This window comes from Vidua chalybeata, chromosome 17 (genome assembly GCF_026979565.1).
Source record: "Vidua chalybeata isolate OUT-0048 chromosome 17, bVidCha1 merged haplotype, whole genome shotgun sequence".
Classification (NCBI taxonomy): domain Eukaryota; kingdom Metazoa; phylum Chordata; class Aves; order Passeriformes; family Viduidae; genus Vidua; species Vidua chalybeata.
Window position 1 is genome coordinate 7,164,918 of NC_071546.1, and position 13,323 is coordinate 7,178,240.

General features: G+C 46.7%; 1 protein-coding gene across 1 annotated transcript in view; it reads left to right on the forward strand.

Moving 5' to 3' along the window:
- CTNNBL1 (catenin beta like 1) overlaps positions 1-13,323 on the forward strand; it is a 48,095-nt gene that overhangs the window by 31,963 nt on the left and 2,809 nt on the right. Inside the window, exons 12-15 of the mRNA XM_053958491.1 lie at positions 3,252-3,349; positions 4,393-4,473; positions 10,060-10,197; positions 10,783-10,855. Of these exons, the coding sequence (XP_053814466.1) occupies positions 3,252-3,349; positions 4,393-4,473; positions 10,060-10,197; positions 10,783-10,855 (390 nt within the window). The remainder of the gene's footprint in view (positions 1-3,251; positions 3,350-4,392; positions 4,474-10,059; positions 10,198-10,782; positions 10,856-13,323) is intronic.

Genomic DNA, 13,323 nt, shown 5'->3' on the forward strand with positions numbered 1-13,323 from the left:
GGCAAATGTCCATTATAATGAGATGTAAAAAGAGGGGAAAAAAAAAAAAAAAAAAAGCAGGGTGTGGGGATAATAAAGGCAGAGGAGTCTAGTGTTACAGCTTGATTTGACAGGACCTCCTGCTGTTGCAGCTGCCAGTGCCAGCCATGGAATAGATTAATCTGTATTCCAACACGCCGAGCTGAAGTCAAGATCGATCTAATTAGGGTGTTTTAAACACTGCTTGCATGCTGAAGTCCCTGTGCCTGTCTGGAGAGAAAAAGGCTTCTGAGAGCTTGAGGTGATGCTGGGCTAAGCAGGACCCCGGTGCTGCTGCAGGAAGCAAATGGAATATGACCTCCTAGAGCGAGGGATGTGTCTGGGATGGTGCCCTGCAGGATTGGGATCGTGGGGAGCAGCAGGGCTTGCAGGTGAGCCAGCCACGGGGCAGCAGCAGTGCTACTGGCTGGTGAGAGAGAAGCCTCCCATCTTCCCACATCCATGAATTTAGGGGATTTTGCGATGTTTGCACGAAAAAAGTTGTTCTTGATGCATAGTAGCTGCCAGCTGGTACCTGTTATTTCTGTGAAGGCACCTTTGTGGTGCTTCAGCACAACTTGGTTTGGTGTTTGCTTCTCAAAGGAATCACATTTCGTCATTCTTTGAAATAGGGCTCGTCTGCAACCTCTGCCTCTGGCCTTGTCTGTGCCCTCTCTGGAAGTGATGCCTTTTGTGCAGGGGATGTAGACCTTGGCTGAGTGTTATATTCCTATGGAGAAGCTCCCAGAATATTCTGTAGCAGGGAGGCTGCCTGTGGCTTCACCCTGGGGCAATGCACAGCTCATGGCCTCTGTCTGCACTGAGATCAAAGCCAGGCAGCTGCAGGTTCTGTGTTCTGGGGGCTCAAAACAGCATCAGCTACTCACCATTTCCCAAAGGAGATCCAACCCTGTGCAAATATTGTGATTACAGCTTTTAAAATGTTGCACATGTGAGATGGAGATTGGGTCAGTCTGTGGTAAAATGGTGAGACCTCGTCTATGGGAACCTGCACCATAAGGTTGCTGTTTCTCCCTTCCCATGGCTGTGCAAACACTTTAATCCACTGAATCACAGACTCAACCTCTCATTCCATCAACCTTTGCCCTCATTTTGGCCAGTGTCCTTGCCTGTGGATGTTGGTATTTATTGGGCCAGGACTTGCATTATCAGGCATAACCTTGATTTTGGGGTGCGGCATAAAACACACTAATGTGTTATTTTTCAGGAAGCTCTTGTTTAGATAGTTCAGAACAGTTTAGATAGTTCAGAAATATTTCTGTAAAATATTTCTTTGAACATTTTGACCAGGCAACTGAATATTTCCTGGATTTTCTGCAGTGATATGTTGAAAGCATAACCTTGTTCTCAAAATCTCTGTGTCAGCTCCTTTAGACTTGTCAGTAGTTTTAAAGATTTTATTGATAAAATGGATAAATATCTGCATACAACCACCAAAGCAAAAATGATAGCTAAAACACATTTCCTAGTAAAGGAATATCGGGAAAAAGCAATGAAGATAGATCATTGGTGAGAATACTGCTGCTAAAATGCTGCATCAACACTTCCAAAAAAAGAGGGTTGGGGAAAAAAATAGTGTGACATACAGAATGCTGACTTCTTCCTAAACCAGCAGAGCATATGTTGGCATATATGGGGGGAAAATTCTTCATTTTGTTGAATTTATTTCTCCTTAAGAAAATGGGATCTTGCAAGAACTTAAAGGTTTTTACAATGCTTTTAATGTCAACACTTGATTTGGTGTTGCTTTCTGTGGAGTAGCAGTTTGTGTGCAGTGGGAGCGTGCTCTGACACCCCCCAAGCCATCGTTCACCCCCGTTAGGCTGTCGGAATGACGGAGCAGCCACACGGTGTGGCCACCCGATAAACCTGTTATCTGCCTGCTCCTCCTGCCAGCAACGCTCCCAATCTCCTTGGAACATGAAAAATTGACACCACCTCAGGCAGAAATCTGTTTCGAAAAGGAAGCTCCATTTATAAGCAGCTAATGAAATGGGGGGTGTGAGTGTGCCTGTGCAGCCTCTCCTGGTGCTGCCCTTGTGTGCAGGATGCAGATAATCCATGCAGCAGGGAGCACAGGCGCCCTGGCCAGGCAGCCTGCGTGCTTTCACCTTCCAGGGCCCAGGCTGCTAGGAGCAGGAAATCCCTGCAAACACAGTGGTGTTGCTCATTCTTTGTGCTGGACTGATCAATCAGGGCAGCTCGTGGCTCTGGGCTGGGCAGTGCTGGGGAAATGCATGGTGTGACAGCAATGAAACAGTGATCTCTCTCCCCTGTATGCTGTGTTTCCCCCTCTGAAAAGATCAAATCTGGTTGCTCCCCACCACCATGGGTGAGGAACTGTTTATGGCCATTAATTTTCATCAGTCTTAATCAGCAAAATTACAGTGAGGACATCTTGGAGAAGCTAGGGTGACTAAACCACCATGGCCTGTGTTTAATGCAGTCATGCAGGTGGGAAGTTGTACTGACTGATTTGGAAAGGGAAAGAGATTCAAGCCCTTCCCCTTTGCTTTGCACTGCTGTGCTTGGGCTTGAGACAAGTGGCTCAGTCACCTCTCAGAGTGGTGGGACATTGACACAGGTGTCTCCTGTGTGCTTGCAGCCTTGACTTTTACTTGTCTCCTTGATTTGTGCTGAAAAATATGCCCCCCAAGTGCAATTGAGAAGACTCTAAACATGTTTATTTGGTCGTTTCTGGTTTGTTGTGGCCCATTTATATTCATTGATGGGATTTTCTATAGCTGAAAGTGGTTGATTTGAGAATTTTTCCACTAGCTCATACCACTTCAGTCTCTGCAGGAGCACACTTATTCCCTTTCTCCAGCTCTCTTGTTTCAGTAGCTGTCCTTGCTTTGGTGACCTGAGGGTCATTTAAGTGCTGGTTTTGGCCAGGGCTCCTTTAGGCACAAAAGAGGAGAAAACCAGAGTGGAACTTGTGCTCTATGTAAGGTGCTTTAGGTCCCTGAGGCAGACGAGGAGGAGACCTCACTGGTAGGGCTGGAATGAGGAGCTATCTGTGCTCCCTGCAAACATGGCTTGTGTCTCTTACTGCTGCTCTGTCTCCTCTCACCATGATGGGAAGGAACCAAGGTTCTGCTTATCAACAGCTACATACTGGAGTGTTAATAGTAAATTTAATGGCAGGTTACAGAGGGAAATAAGCTGCTCTTCCTGATCTCAGCATGCAATTTTCCTTTTTTTATTTCTAGAACATGTCTGTTCCATCCTGGCTTCCCTTCTGCGAAACCTGAGAGGGCAGCAGAGGACACGGTTACTGAATAAATTCACAGAGAATGACAGTGAGAAGGTGAGTGCTGAATGTGTCTCAGTCTCTGGGCCGCCAGGTTGGGAGGGTTCTTGCTCAGGGTGCCTGGTGCGCTCGCCGAGTTACGAAAAGCCATCCTCGTGCCTGCCTGCGGAGACTTCTGCTGTCACAGACCTTTGTTCTCTCATTCACATTGTATCTACAAACTGCAAAACTGGACATCTAGTGCATGGCCTCCACATCCCCTGTGCTCTTGTTTTCTGGTGCCCTTGCATATGGTAGTAGCAATTCTGTCCTGGGTTTTGTCTCTGCTGAAACCTGGCCATAGAAGACAATCTGCAGTATTAGATCGTGCTGGCTCTGAGATCAGGATAGTGTGGAAAGGTGCCAGTGTGTCTGGTGAAGCTCTTTTGCAGAGAGTTTAGGAGTTGCTATGGTACGCATTTAACATTCTCCACTCTTCTCCTAGAATGTTTCATTTTAGTGGTGTTTGCTCTGGGAAATTCTTCCCAAAATATTTACATGGTGGTGGATAGATCAAAGCTTTGCAGAAAAGAAAAAGCTTTTGCAAACCAAGGATCCCAAGGGATTTGTAAATTCTGCCACTGGGAAAAATACTGGTACCTTAGTATTCCTCATTAGTGTGTTTTAAAGTGTTTTTCATAACCTGTTCTACCAATTGTAGATAATTACTAGAAAGGATTTCAGCTGCCCTAACACAGTTCAGAGGAGAGTGGGAGAGCTGGAACATCCAGCACAGATAGACAAGTCCACTGGGGAAGCCAGGAGCCTGGAGGATCACAGCACAGCGAGTGAGCTGGGGCAAACGTGTCTGTTTGCTGCCGTTTATCTGGCACTGATGGGACCATGTTCCCCAAATAAGGTGACATCCAAAAGTCTGCAGCCCCAGCATGCTCATCCAGCTTGCACTTGTACCTTCCTTCTGTAACACATTCTGTCCCGGGAAGGACAGAGCTGCCTGTTGCCTTGTGAAGGCTGAAGCTGAGAGGAAAATTGCAGGAAGGATTAAAGATGATTGCATTGTTCTTTTTTCTTGCTTATGTCTCTCTCTTCTGCCCTTGCAGGTTGATAGGCTGATGGAACTGTATTTTAAGTACCTGGATGCAATGCAAGTAGCTGATAAGAAGATTGATGGGGAGAAACACGTATGTATTGCTTAAGTTTTGCCAGGTCATGTCTGTAACACGTCTGCACAGCCATGTCATCTGTACAGGACTTCTGGTTCAGCCAGTCACTGTTTTTAGGTGTGCCCTCATACCTGTGCTGTTCCTCTTAATTCCTATTGCCTCACTTTCCAGGTTCCAGGTAACCTCAGATAAAGAGGGCCAAGAATTTCTCTCCAAGTGCTTCTGGCTGTCTCTTAGAGTGAATTTTACTAGAAGTACCTAAGTCTGCCTGTGCTTCAATTTGCCTTCACTTTTACCTGGCTGCAGTCCTGCTTGGTTTGGCAGATGGAGAGCAGGTGAAACGCAGAGAGACAATTACATGATAATGTGTGAGGCCTCCTACCCTGGTCTGCAGAGTTGTGATCAGCAATGAGAAAGTGTCTGTGTTGATGAGTTGGCTGAGGAGCAGCCAAGGGCTGTGTGCTCTCTGCACACCAGCAGTGAATGTTTGAGTGACACGAGCCTTGGTACCACACAGCACTTTCTTGGAACTGAAGCTGGAACAGACCTTTTGAAAGGGAACGAGCGGCTGGGGTCAGGAAGCAGCTTGCAGAGCTGTTAGTGAGCTTGGCCAGCTTCCCACAAGATTATCTGTATCAGTGCTGGGGAGGGTGTGAGATTGATTAGCACCGACGGAGAGCAATGGCTGCAGCTGCCATCCCGCACACCGCGCTCTGCGTGCCACGGGCAGCAGCCCCCCACCAGGCCCCGACAAACAGCTGCCTGCCCGCTGCCAAGGCTGCTTCTCTGGGCACTGCCAAACATTCCGAGGGCATCGGAGCGCTGCTGCTGCTCAAAGAGGCACGGGAGTGAGTGATGAATGGAGCTGCTTTTGCTGCCAGCACTCAGGCTCCATATGGACAGTGGCAGCATCACCACTGAGCGGTGACCTGGAGGAAAACAGCGTTTACCCTTTCCTGCTTTCTTTTTGTGCTCTGTCCTTCCTCCTCAGGACAGGGCAAGAAATTATTGGTTTTGATGTTGGTGTGGGGGTTTTAGAACTCAAAAATCAGATTGGATTTTTTCAGTTGAAGCCTTGTAGTGTGCTGGAGCTGCTTGTACAGAGCCCTAAAATACCACATGCAGAGCAAGGGTATGTGCCCTTTATCCAGAAACACCCTGGAGCAGCCTGCAAACGTTAACATCTGTAGCAAAACATCAGCCAGCACAAAGCAGGAGTGGAGGGGATTTGAGTGTGAAGACTCTATTGTGGAAGCTTTTCAATTAATAATATTAACCTATTCATGTCTACTAAATGCATAAGAGAAGTAAAACTATTTTTGTATCCAAAATAAATGGACCTCAATTCTTTACCTTCTATTAGAACTAATAACAGGATTTGACAGAAGCATCTCATGGATTCAACATACTGGCCACAACATGTATAAAATATGATGTTCAGGTTCATTCCTAGCTTGGAACACTTTTGGAGAATTATTGTTTGCTTTATTTTGAAGCTTCATCAGATGGTCAGTGGGACATGGTCTCCTGAGAGCTGAAGTGGCTCAAGTATTTTCCACATACAGAAAGAGGCAAAAGCTATCATTCTGTCTGTCACATCATGGCCCTGTCTGGCTGTGACAGGATTTATGGGACACTTTAATGTTCGTTGTTGTGGCACATGAATCACTGAGGTGGATTGTATGAACACTTTAGAAACTGTGCTCTGTCACTGGGGGGCTTTTGACCTTTCCCTTGCAGTAGAGGACATAGTACCCCAAAAATCTGGTATACAGATCCTCACCTTTCTCCCTGCCCCATGGAAAAATGATACTTGGTGAGATTTTATAGGTTCAGCCTACACTGATGAGAGTGAGATCTGAGTCTGATGGACAGAGTATCCCGGTGTAAGTCTTGCATTACAAGGAGTGAAAAGCTGCTTACACAAGGAATGACTGAGTGCTTTATCTTTAGTAGTGCAGCCGGCATAAGAAGCTCCTGCTCATGCAGTTCTCTTCCTTTTTATTTCTTTTAGCTTGGCTTATTTTTGTGATTTGGTTTATAGCCCTGATTTTCAGCCCATGGCATTGATGGTAGGGGAGTAGTTGAGGGTGGAAGGGAGGGGAGGAATTTCTGAAGCCGGCTGTTTTGAGGAGGAGCAGTTGTAATAATCTGCACCCTGATCTGGACTGTGAAACAGCATGATATCATTGAATCCCTTCTCAGTGTTACCCCCTTGTTTGTTTCAGTGGAATCTGTTCAGAAGGTTCAGAGATGATAACTTGGTGATTATCCTAATTGCCATGGGAAACCCAGGTGCACAGTCCATGAGAGCACTGTCTCCAACACCTGATGCCTATCTTAGCACTTTTCTCAGAGTTTTTAGTTAATGAAAATATCTTGTTCTCCTCTCAATTTCTTTAATTATTTCTGTAGGAAACGGTGCAACATCCTGTGGCCTTTACCTTTCTATAAAATGAGGTATAATTATGGGTGGCAGCAATAGCCTTGATGATCTCTAAAGATAGTAGGAAATGACAAGAGATAGTTTAATATTTTTATAGTTCCATGGAAAATTATGCTCATCAGGTTTATTCAATAAAATATTCTCACTAGACACTTTGTGCTATAATGACTTACAAATTACATGCTAATTGTGGTACAGCTCAGCCACTCTATCCTTGAAAGGAAGAGGTGGAACTCCTAGGATGAGTGTGGTATCCACAGGTAGGGATAACAGGTGGGGATTTGTGTCAGTCCATCCTTTCAGTTTGGTGTAGAAAGACCGAATTGCTTGGAGCTGTGCTGAGGGCAGGACATGATGGCTGTGAGTGTGGCTCTTAGCCTGTGATCTGAAGGCACTTCCTGAGCATGTCTGACATCCCTCAGCTCTCCCCAGTAATACAGACAGAAAGTAGTAAGGTGAGAGACTCCATCCTTAGAGTGAGAGACGCATTGTGGAGGTTGTTGTGGTGCACAGCTATTTGGAACATGCTCATTTCTGTCCACCTGGATTGGCCTTGCTGTTCCATGTGGTGAGGGTGTAAAACCAGGATCCTGCAGGTGTTCTTTGTTCTTGGTCAGTATCCTTTTGCTATGCCCAGCTGTGCAGTGCATGCTAGAAGGCGAGTGATAGGTGAGGAGGGAGGAGGATGCAGAAATCTCCTCCAGTGCCTGTGTGGAGCTATGTGATTTTTGGTACAGCACTGGCACATCCATCGCATCTTTAGGCTTGGAGTCTCTACTTGACACCTCGAGGCCTGTCAGTCCTGCCTCATTAGTGTGAGAGAAGCTCATTTTAGCTTCACAGAAGCCCATCTTATTGCTGTCTTCTCCCATCAGCAAGGGGCATCTCAGCACATATTGCTGGCAGATTAGAAATGGCACCTGAGCGCTCATTTGGAGGTTAGCGACTGACAGCTTTGAAAGAAAGTCCAAGTGGGAAAGGGGCTGCTTCACACTGTACTGGAGGCAGATTAGCACTGAAAGGGTGGGTGTAGTTTAAAAAAAAAAAAAAAAAAGAGGACTGTGAAAAGGTACCTTAAAACTGTACTTGTCTTCTAATTCATATCTGCTTAATTTACTGGCACAAAATAATCTTCTCTGCTGAGAGGGGCTGTTAGAGCCGCCACCGCTGTGTAATCAAGACCGCGGCTGCCTGGATCCAGCTCCTGTGATCACCGTGCTTGGATCAGAATACAGAGCAGACCTGGCCTTTGTTTTTTGCTCTGGAGATTCAGTCCTGGCCTGTGGATGTTTTTCTGCTCAGGAATTTAGCACTGTTGAGCAGAGCAGCCAATAAGCCTGTGTGCAGTGCAGAGTGCGAGCGGTGGTACAGGAGTGAGTGTGTTGTCTTTCTTGAGTGTTCTTTTAGATAATTCAGTCAGTGTTCAGCTCTCTCACTAGCCAGACTCATCATTGTTCAGCTTTAGAGACCAGATTTGAGCCATTTGGCATGGATTTAGGGTGAGGGAAGTCACTCTGCACAAAATTAGATTTTTCTATTTACTGGCAAGAGCTCACATGCAGGCTTTGCCCAATCATGCCTGTGCCCATGATTTTGAGAATCTGGAGTAAATGACAGTCATGCATGTGTTGGAGTCTTCAGGATCTGACGCTAAAGCGTCACATCTGAGTGTAGCCAAAGCAGTTGATTTCACAAGACTATTAAGAAGGCACTGGCTTCTAAACTTGTTCTTTTACTGACAGACTGGATTTCTAGGAGGAAAGGAGAAGTATTTCACTACCTAAGTTTTCCTCTTCGTTTCAAGAAGAAGTGAGAAACAGCTGTCTAAGTCACTCCATCAGATTTCTATCTGGGGAGCATCCATTGCCCCCCTCCAGGGAGAGTTACACAGGGCTCATTTTCCTTCTTACACCTAAAACCCTCAACTCATCGCTAGGTGCGAGGGCTTGGCTTGACAGAACAGCAAAATTCAGCAGCCTCAGTCAGCTTTGGTGCTGGTGACCGTGGGTGCGTGCCTGGAGCACGCGCGCCCGAGGAGGCGCGTCCTGTGGAGCGTTGCGGGTACGGAGCGCTCGCAGGTGATGGCTCTAATGAGGAAATATTGCTCCGCCGGCGCGCGCCCACCTGCCAGACGGCTGCGGAATAAATCACAGAGCTGCAGCGAGCTCGCGGGGCTGACGAGCTGCTTCCTTTGTTTAAGAACAAAACCTGAAGACAAACCCCAAAATGCAGAAGGTGACACGTGACACAGCTGTTCGGGCCTGTCAGTCCCCATGAGGATGGAGCCCAGGCACGTCCTGGGGCCAGCTCACATGAGGCCGTTCTGAGCTCGCTGCCAGGTGGCTCTGGCAGTGTTTTGAAGAAGATGAGCTCTCTGGACATGAGGAATGGAATGGAATGGAATGGAATGGAATGGAATGGAATGGAATGGAATGGAATGGAATGGAATGGAATGGAATGGAATGGAATGGCCTCTTTCATTCTTCCTCTGGCTTCCCTCTGGGCAGGTCTATCTGGTGAAACACATGTATACAGAGGGAGGATGGATGGTGGGTCATCATTCCCATGGGAGTCTTTGGCTAAAAAACCCTGTCCCGGGTCTGCCCTGGCACACCCCTTAGAAACAGCTGGAAGAGCCTGGGTCTGGGCACGGAAAAGCTGTCCTTGTGCAGGATTTTCAGATGTGTTTTCTCATATATCAGTCAATCATGAAGCTAGAAGCCTGATAGCTCTTAGAGTGTGCTAGAGTCATGTTCTGCACTGCTGAACAGCACCCTCAGATGGCCAGTAAAAGAGCAGGTTTTGTTCCATTCTGACAAAGGACTTGTAAATCACAGATACATGGGTCTGTTCCATAGTCACACACTCTCACCTCTCAATGTAGAAATGGGATTTGTATGTTTAAATTAAAATTTTGACTTGCAGATGGACACACTTCACAACCAGCAACGGCAAAACTTCTTCAAAACTGAATGAAATGTTTTGTGAATTTAAATGAACTATTAAAAATACTTCTTCGGTGAGAAATACATGGCTGATAATGCTTGGGGGAACAAAACAATTCTTAAGAAACCACAAATTCCACCAACATTTTTTCACTCCTAATTGGGAAGTGCTCTGAGAGAATCCTCACACCTTTCCTTTGTGTGGCTTTACAGGACATGGTGCGTCGAGGAGAGATCATAGACGATGACATGGAAGACGAATTCTATCTCCGTCGTCTGGATGCCGGGCTCTTTGTGCTGCAGCTCATCTGTTACATCATGGCAGAGATCTGTAATGCCAACGTTCCCCAGGTAAAACTGCATACAGGGTTGGCAGATCATCTGTGTTTCCATTCATGGTGCAGACAAGGCTCTAAATCTTTGCAAATTCTGCGTTGAGTAATTGTTTCTCTAATTCCCTTTTGGGGAGGAAACCTCCTGTTTATTGCACTTGTGTCCATAGAGCTCCATCAAATTACAGCAGATAGGGCATTAGTGGGGACAGAAGTTGATTGTTGTCACTAAATTCATATAACCTGTGTGAGCAAGGTCAGGGTTTGAAATGGAAAGGCCATGGTGATGCCATTGCTGAGGGAGCAGGGGGAAGGGACCTGCTCTCAGGAGGTCTCATGAAAGCACAGCTTTTCTTGATCTGTGCAAAATGCTGCATCTTTGCTTCCTCTGTGAACACATTTGGGTTTGTGAATGCATTCTGTGGCTTCTTATTTCTGTGCTATGTGCCTTCTGGGTGTTCCTGAGCAGATGCTGAGGGCTGCCAAGACTGAGTTGGGTTTTGTGGTGCTCAGGTCTCTGCTTATCCCTCAAAGTGGGAAAAAGTGGGGCTGTGCATGGATGTGTGTTGAAGATCTCTTTCTTCTCTGTCCTACTTCCCATCAGATTCGTCAGAGAGTCCACCAGATCCTGAACATGAGAGGCAGCTCCATTAAAATTGTTCGACACATCCTGAAGGGTGAGTAGAGATATTTTTGTGCAAGTGTCTCATCGCTACCAGGGACAGCTTGGTCATCGCTTTGCAGGATGAGCCTTCACATGTAATTCTCCTTGGCTTCCTGAGCATCTCCAGGCAGCAGCTGAGCAGTGTTCTGAGATCCTGGCAGGGCTGGAATCACCCTGATTAGTGGCGTGCTTTGCTTTGCCTCCGAGTTAGGACACTTGCTGTAGCTGCTGTCAGAGAACTGCACATCACTGCACGCTTCCATCAGCTCCAGCCTGGCTGGAATTCACTGCTGACATTAACGTGAGAGTAAATATTTAAGGGAAGTGTAAGGCCTGCTAGAGGGAAGAATAGTGGAGTCTCGTCTTTCATTAACATGGCCTTGCACTTTACCATCTGCACCATATTAGTACCTGTGGTGTATTTGTCTTGTTCTTAGTGTCAAATTAATACGGATTATAGCATTAAAGTATCCTCCATAGCTTTAAAATGTAGCTGTTGTGATTTGCAATCCCAGTTTTAAAGTACTGCTTGTTATTTTTAATGCTCATGGTGAATTAGAGCAATGCCTATTTGAGCTGTGGCCCTCCTCTGCAGCCTGCAGCCTTCAGCAGCAGCAGCTAGTGGAAATGGGGGAGAGGAGGGCAGGACTCAGCCTCTTCCCATGGCCCCTTGGAGCTGAGAGGCTTAGTGGGAGCAGCAGGGAGCCAGAGCTGCTTGGAGAAGATGCTTCCTTATGGAATGTATCTGCTCCAAAGGGACTGTGTTCAGTGTGAGGAGAGGAGTCTATTTTTCTTCTGGAGGGAAGGGAAGCTTGGCAGCATTTCTGGGATAGTGGGCTGTGGGATGTGTTTCAGTGTTTCTGCTTTCTTTGGGAGCAACAATGTTCTCCTGGGCTTTTCTTGCCCCCACTTCAAAAATGGCAGGTACACACAGCTTATTTCCTGCAAAACCTGTCGGCTTTCTCCCTTCTCATATGCAGGATAAAAGGAATCGGAAGGCTGGCTGGTATGACAAAATTAAGAGTGATTTTCTGACAGTGTGAAATTACTTGCAGCTATAGGCAATCTCATTGGCCCTTGTCTTTAGCCACGAAGTGCAAGTTAATGCCTGCTGGTGAGCGGGGGGCTGCATAGGATGTCTTTTCTGATTTTAGTTATGATACTTGAAAATTCCTGCCTCTAAACTGTCCCTTTCCAGTGTGGAGTACGGCACACGTCCTTGTTGAGATTCCCACACTTGCCCTGGGCCGTGTGTCCCTGGGGGAGTTGTCTGCACACCTCGCCGGGTTTGCCCACCTCACGGTCACGACTCTGGGGTGTTGACTTACATACCAAGCTGAATTGGAGGGCAGCTGCATTAAAATTTCATCTGATTCTTTCTTTCCCAGACAGTGACTTGCATTGTGAAACTTTCTCCGTGGTTGTATCGGGTGTTGCAAGCTCAGGGTCGTGCTGGGTTGGGTGCTCTCAGCAGCAGCACATTCCCTTCCTGAAGAGGCACATTGGCTTGTTAATGATGCAGGGATGGGTACAGAATTTGGGCTCTGACTGCAGCTCTTCCCAACTCTTACACTTGCCAGTTTTAGAGACTTCTAGAGACAATAATCAAAACCTCAGTGATAAATTTCTTAGTGGATGCTTGTGAAGTCCTGCAGTTGGACCCAGGAGGCAGGAGCAGCACTGGGCTCAGCTGCAGTCTGGGCTCTGAAATTTGAGCATTTCAGTAGTTACACACCTGTGTCCACATGCATAGTCAGCACAGATTCACCAGCCTGTAACAGCAGCAGCACCTGCTTCCCTGAAGGAGTCAGTTCCCTGGACACAGCTTCTCAGGGAAGCAAAGGGGTTGGAACAGGGATTTGGGTGTGGGCCCTGCAGTGTGCTGCTGGGATGCAGGGGCCAGCAAGGGACTTCCAAAACTTCACTGGAGTCAACTGCACAAGACTCTGTTGCAAGTTACTGAAAGATCAGGAGCTTGAGCCTTGGCTGGAATGTTTCCAGGCTACTTCCCAACTTGCTCTCAGGACAGATGAGGACTGGTTTATTTTTACTTTTTGTTCAGTGTTTTGCTCTTGTTCAGTTTTTATTTTCTATTTTTGCATACTAATTAGGTGCTCAGTTTTTAGTTTGATTTTTATGGCCTACATATTCTCCATGTTTCTCTGGCAACCTGACAGCTGATGGATCCCTTGGGGTGGCTCAGAATTACTTACGATGCAAGCAAGGAAGCGAGACTGTTTTCTTATGGTAGAGCTTTCAAGGGGGAGGAGTGGGCAGGGAATAACGGGAGGCTCATTAATGCATTTCTGCAGGCTGACCAGTCCTCCCACACTTCCTTTTTCTGGAAGATCAAACATTTCTTGCAACAGGACAGTTAGTTTATGCTTTGGAAGAAAACAACTGAGCGGAGTGTACCTTGGCTAGAGAGATGTTTTGGGGATGGAGGCTGGACTGGGGATGGCAGCAGTCTCTGTATCTTGG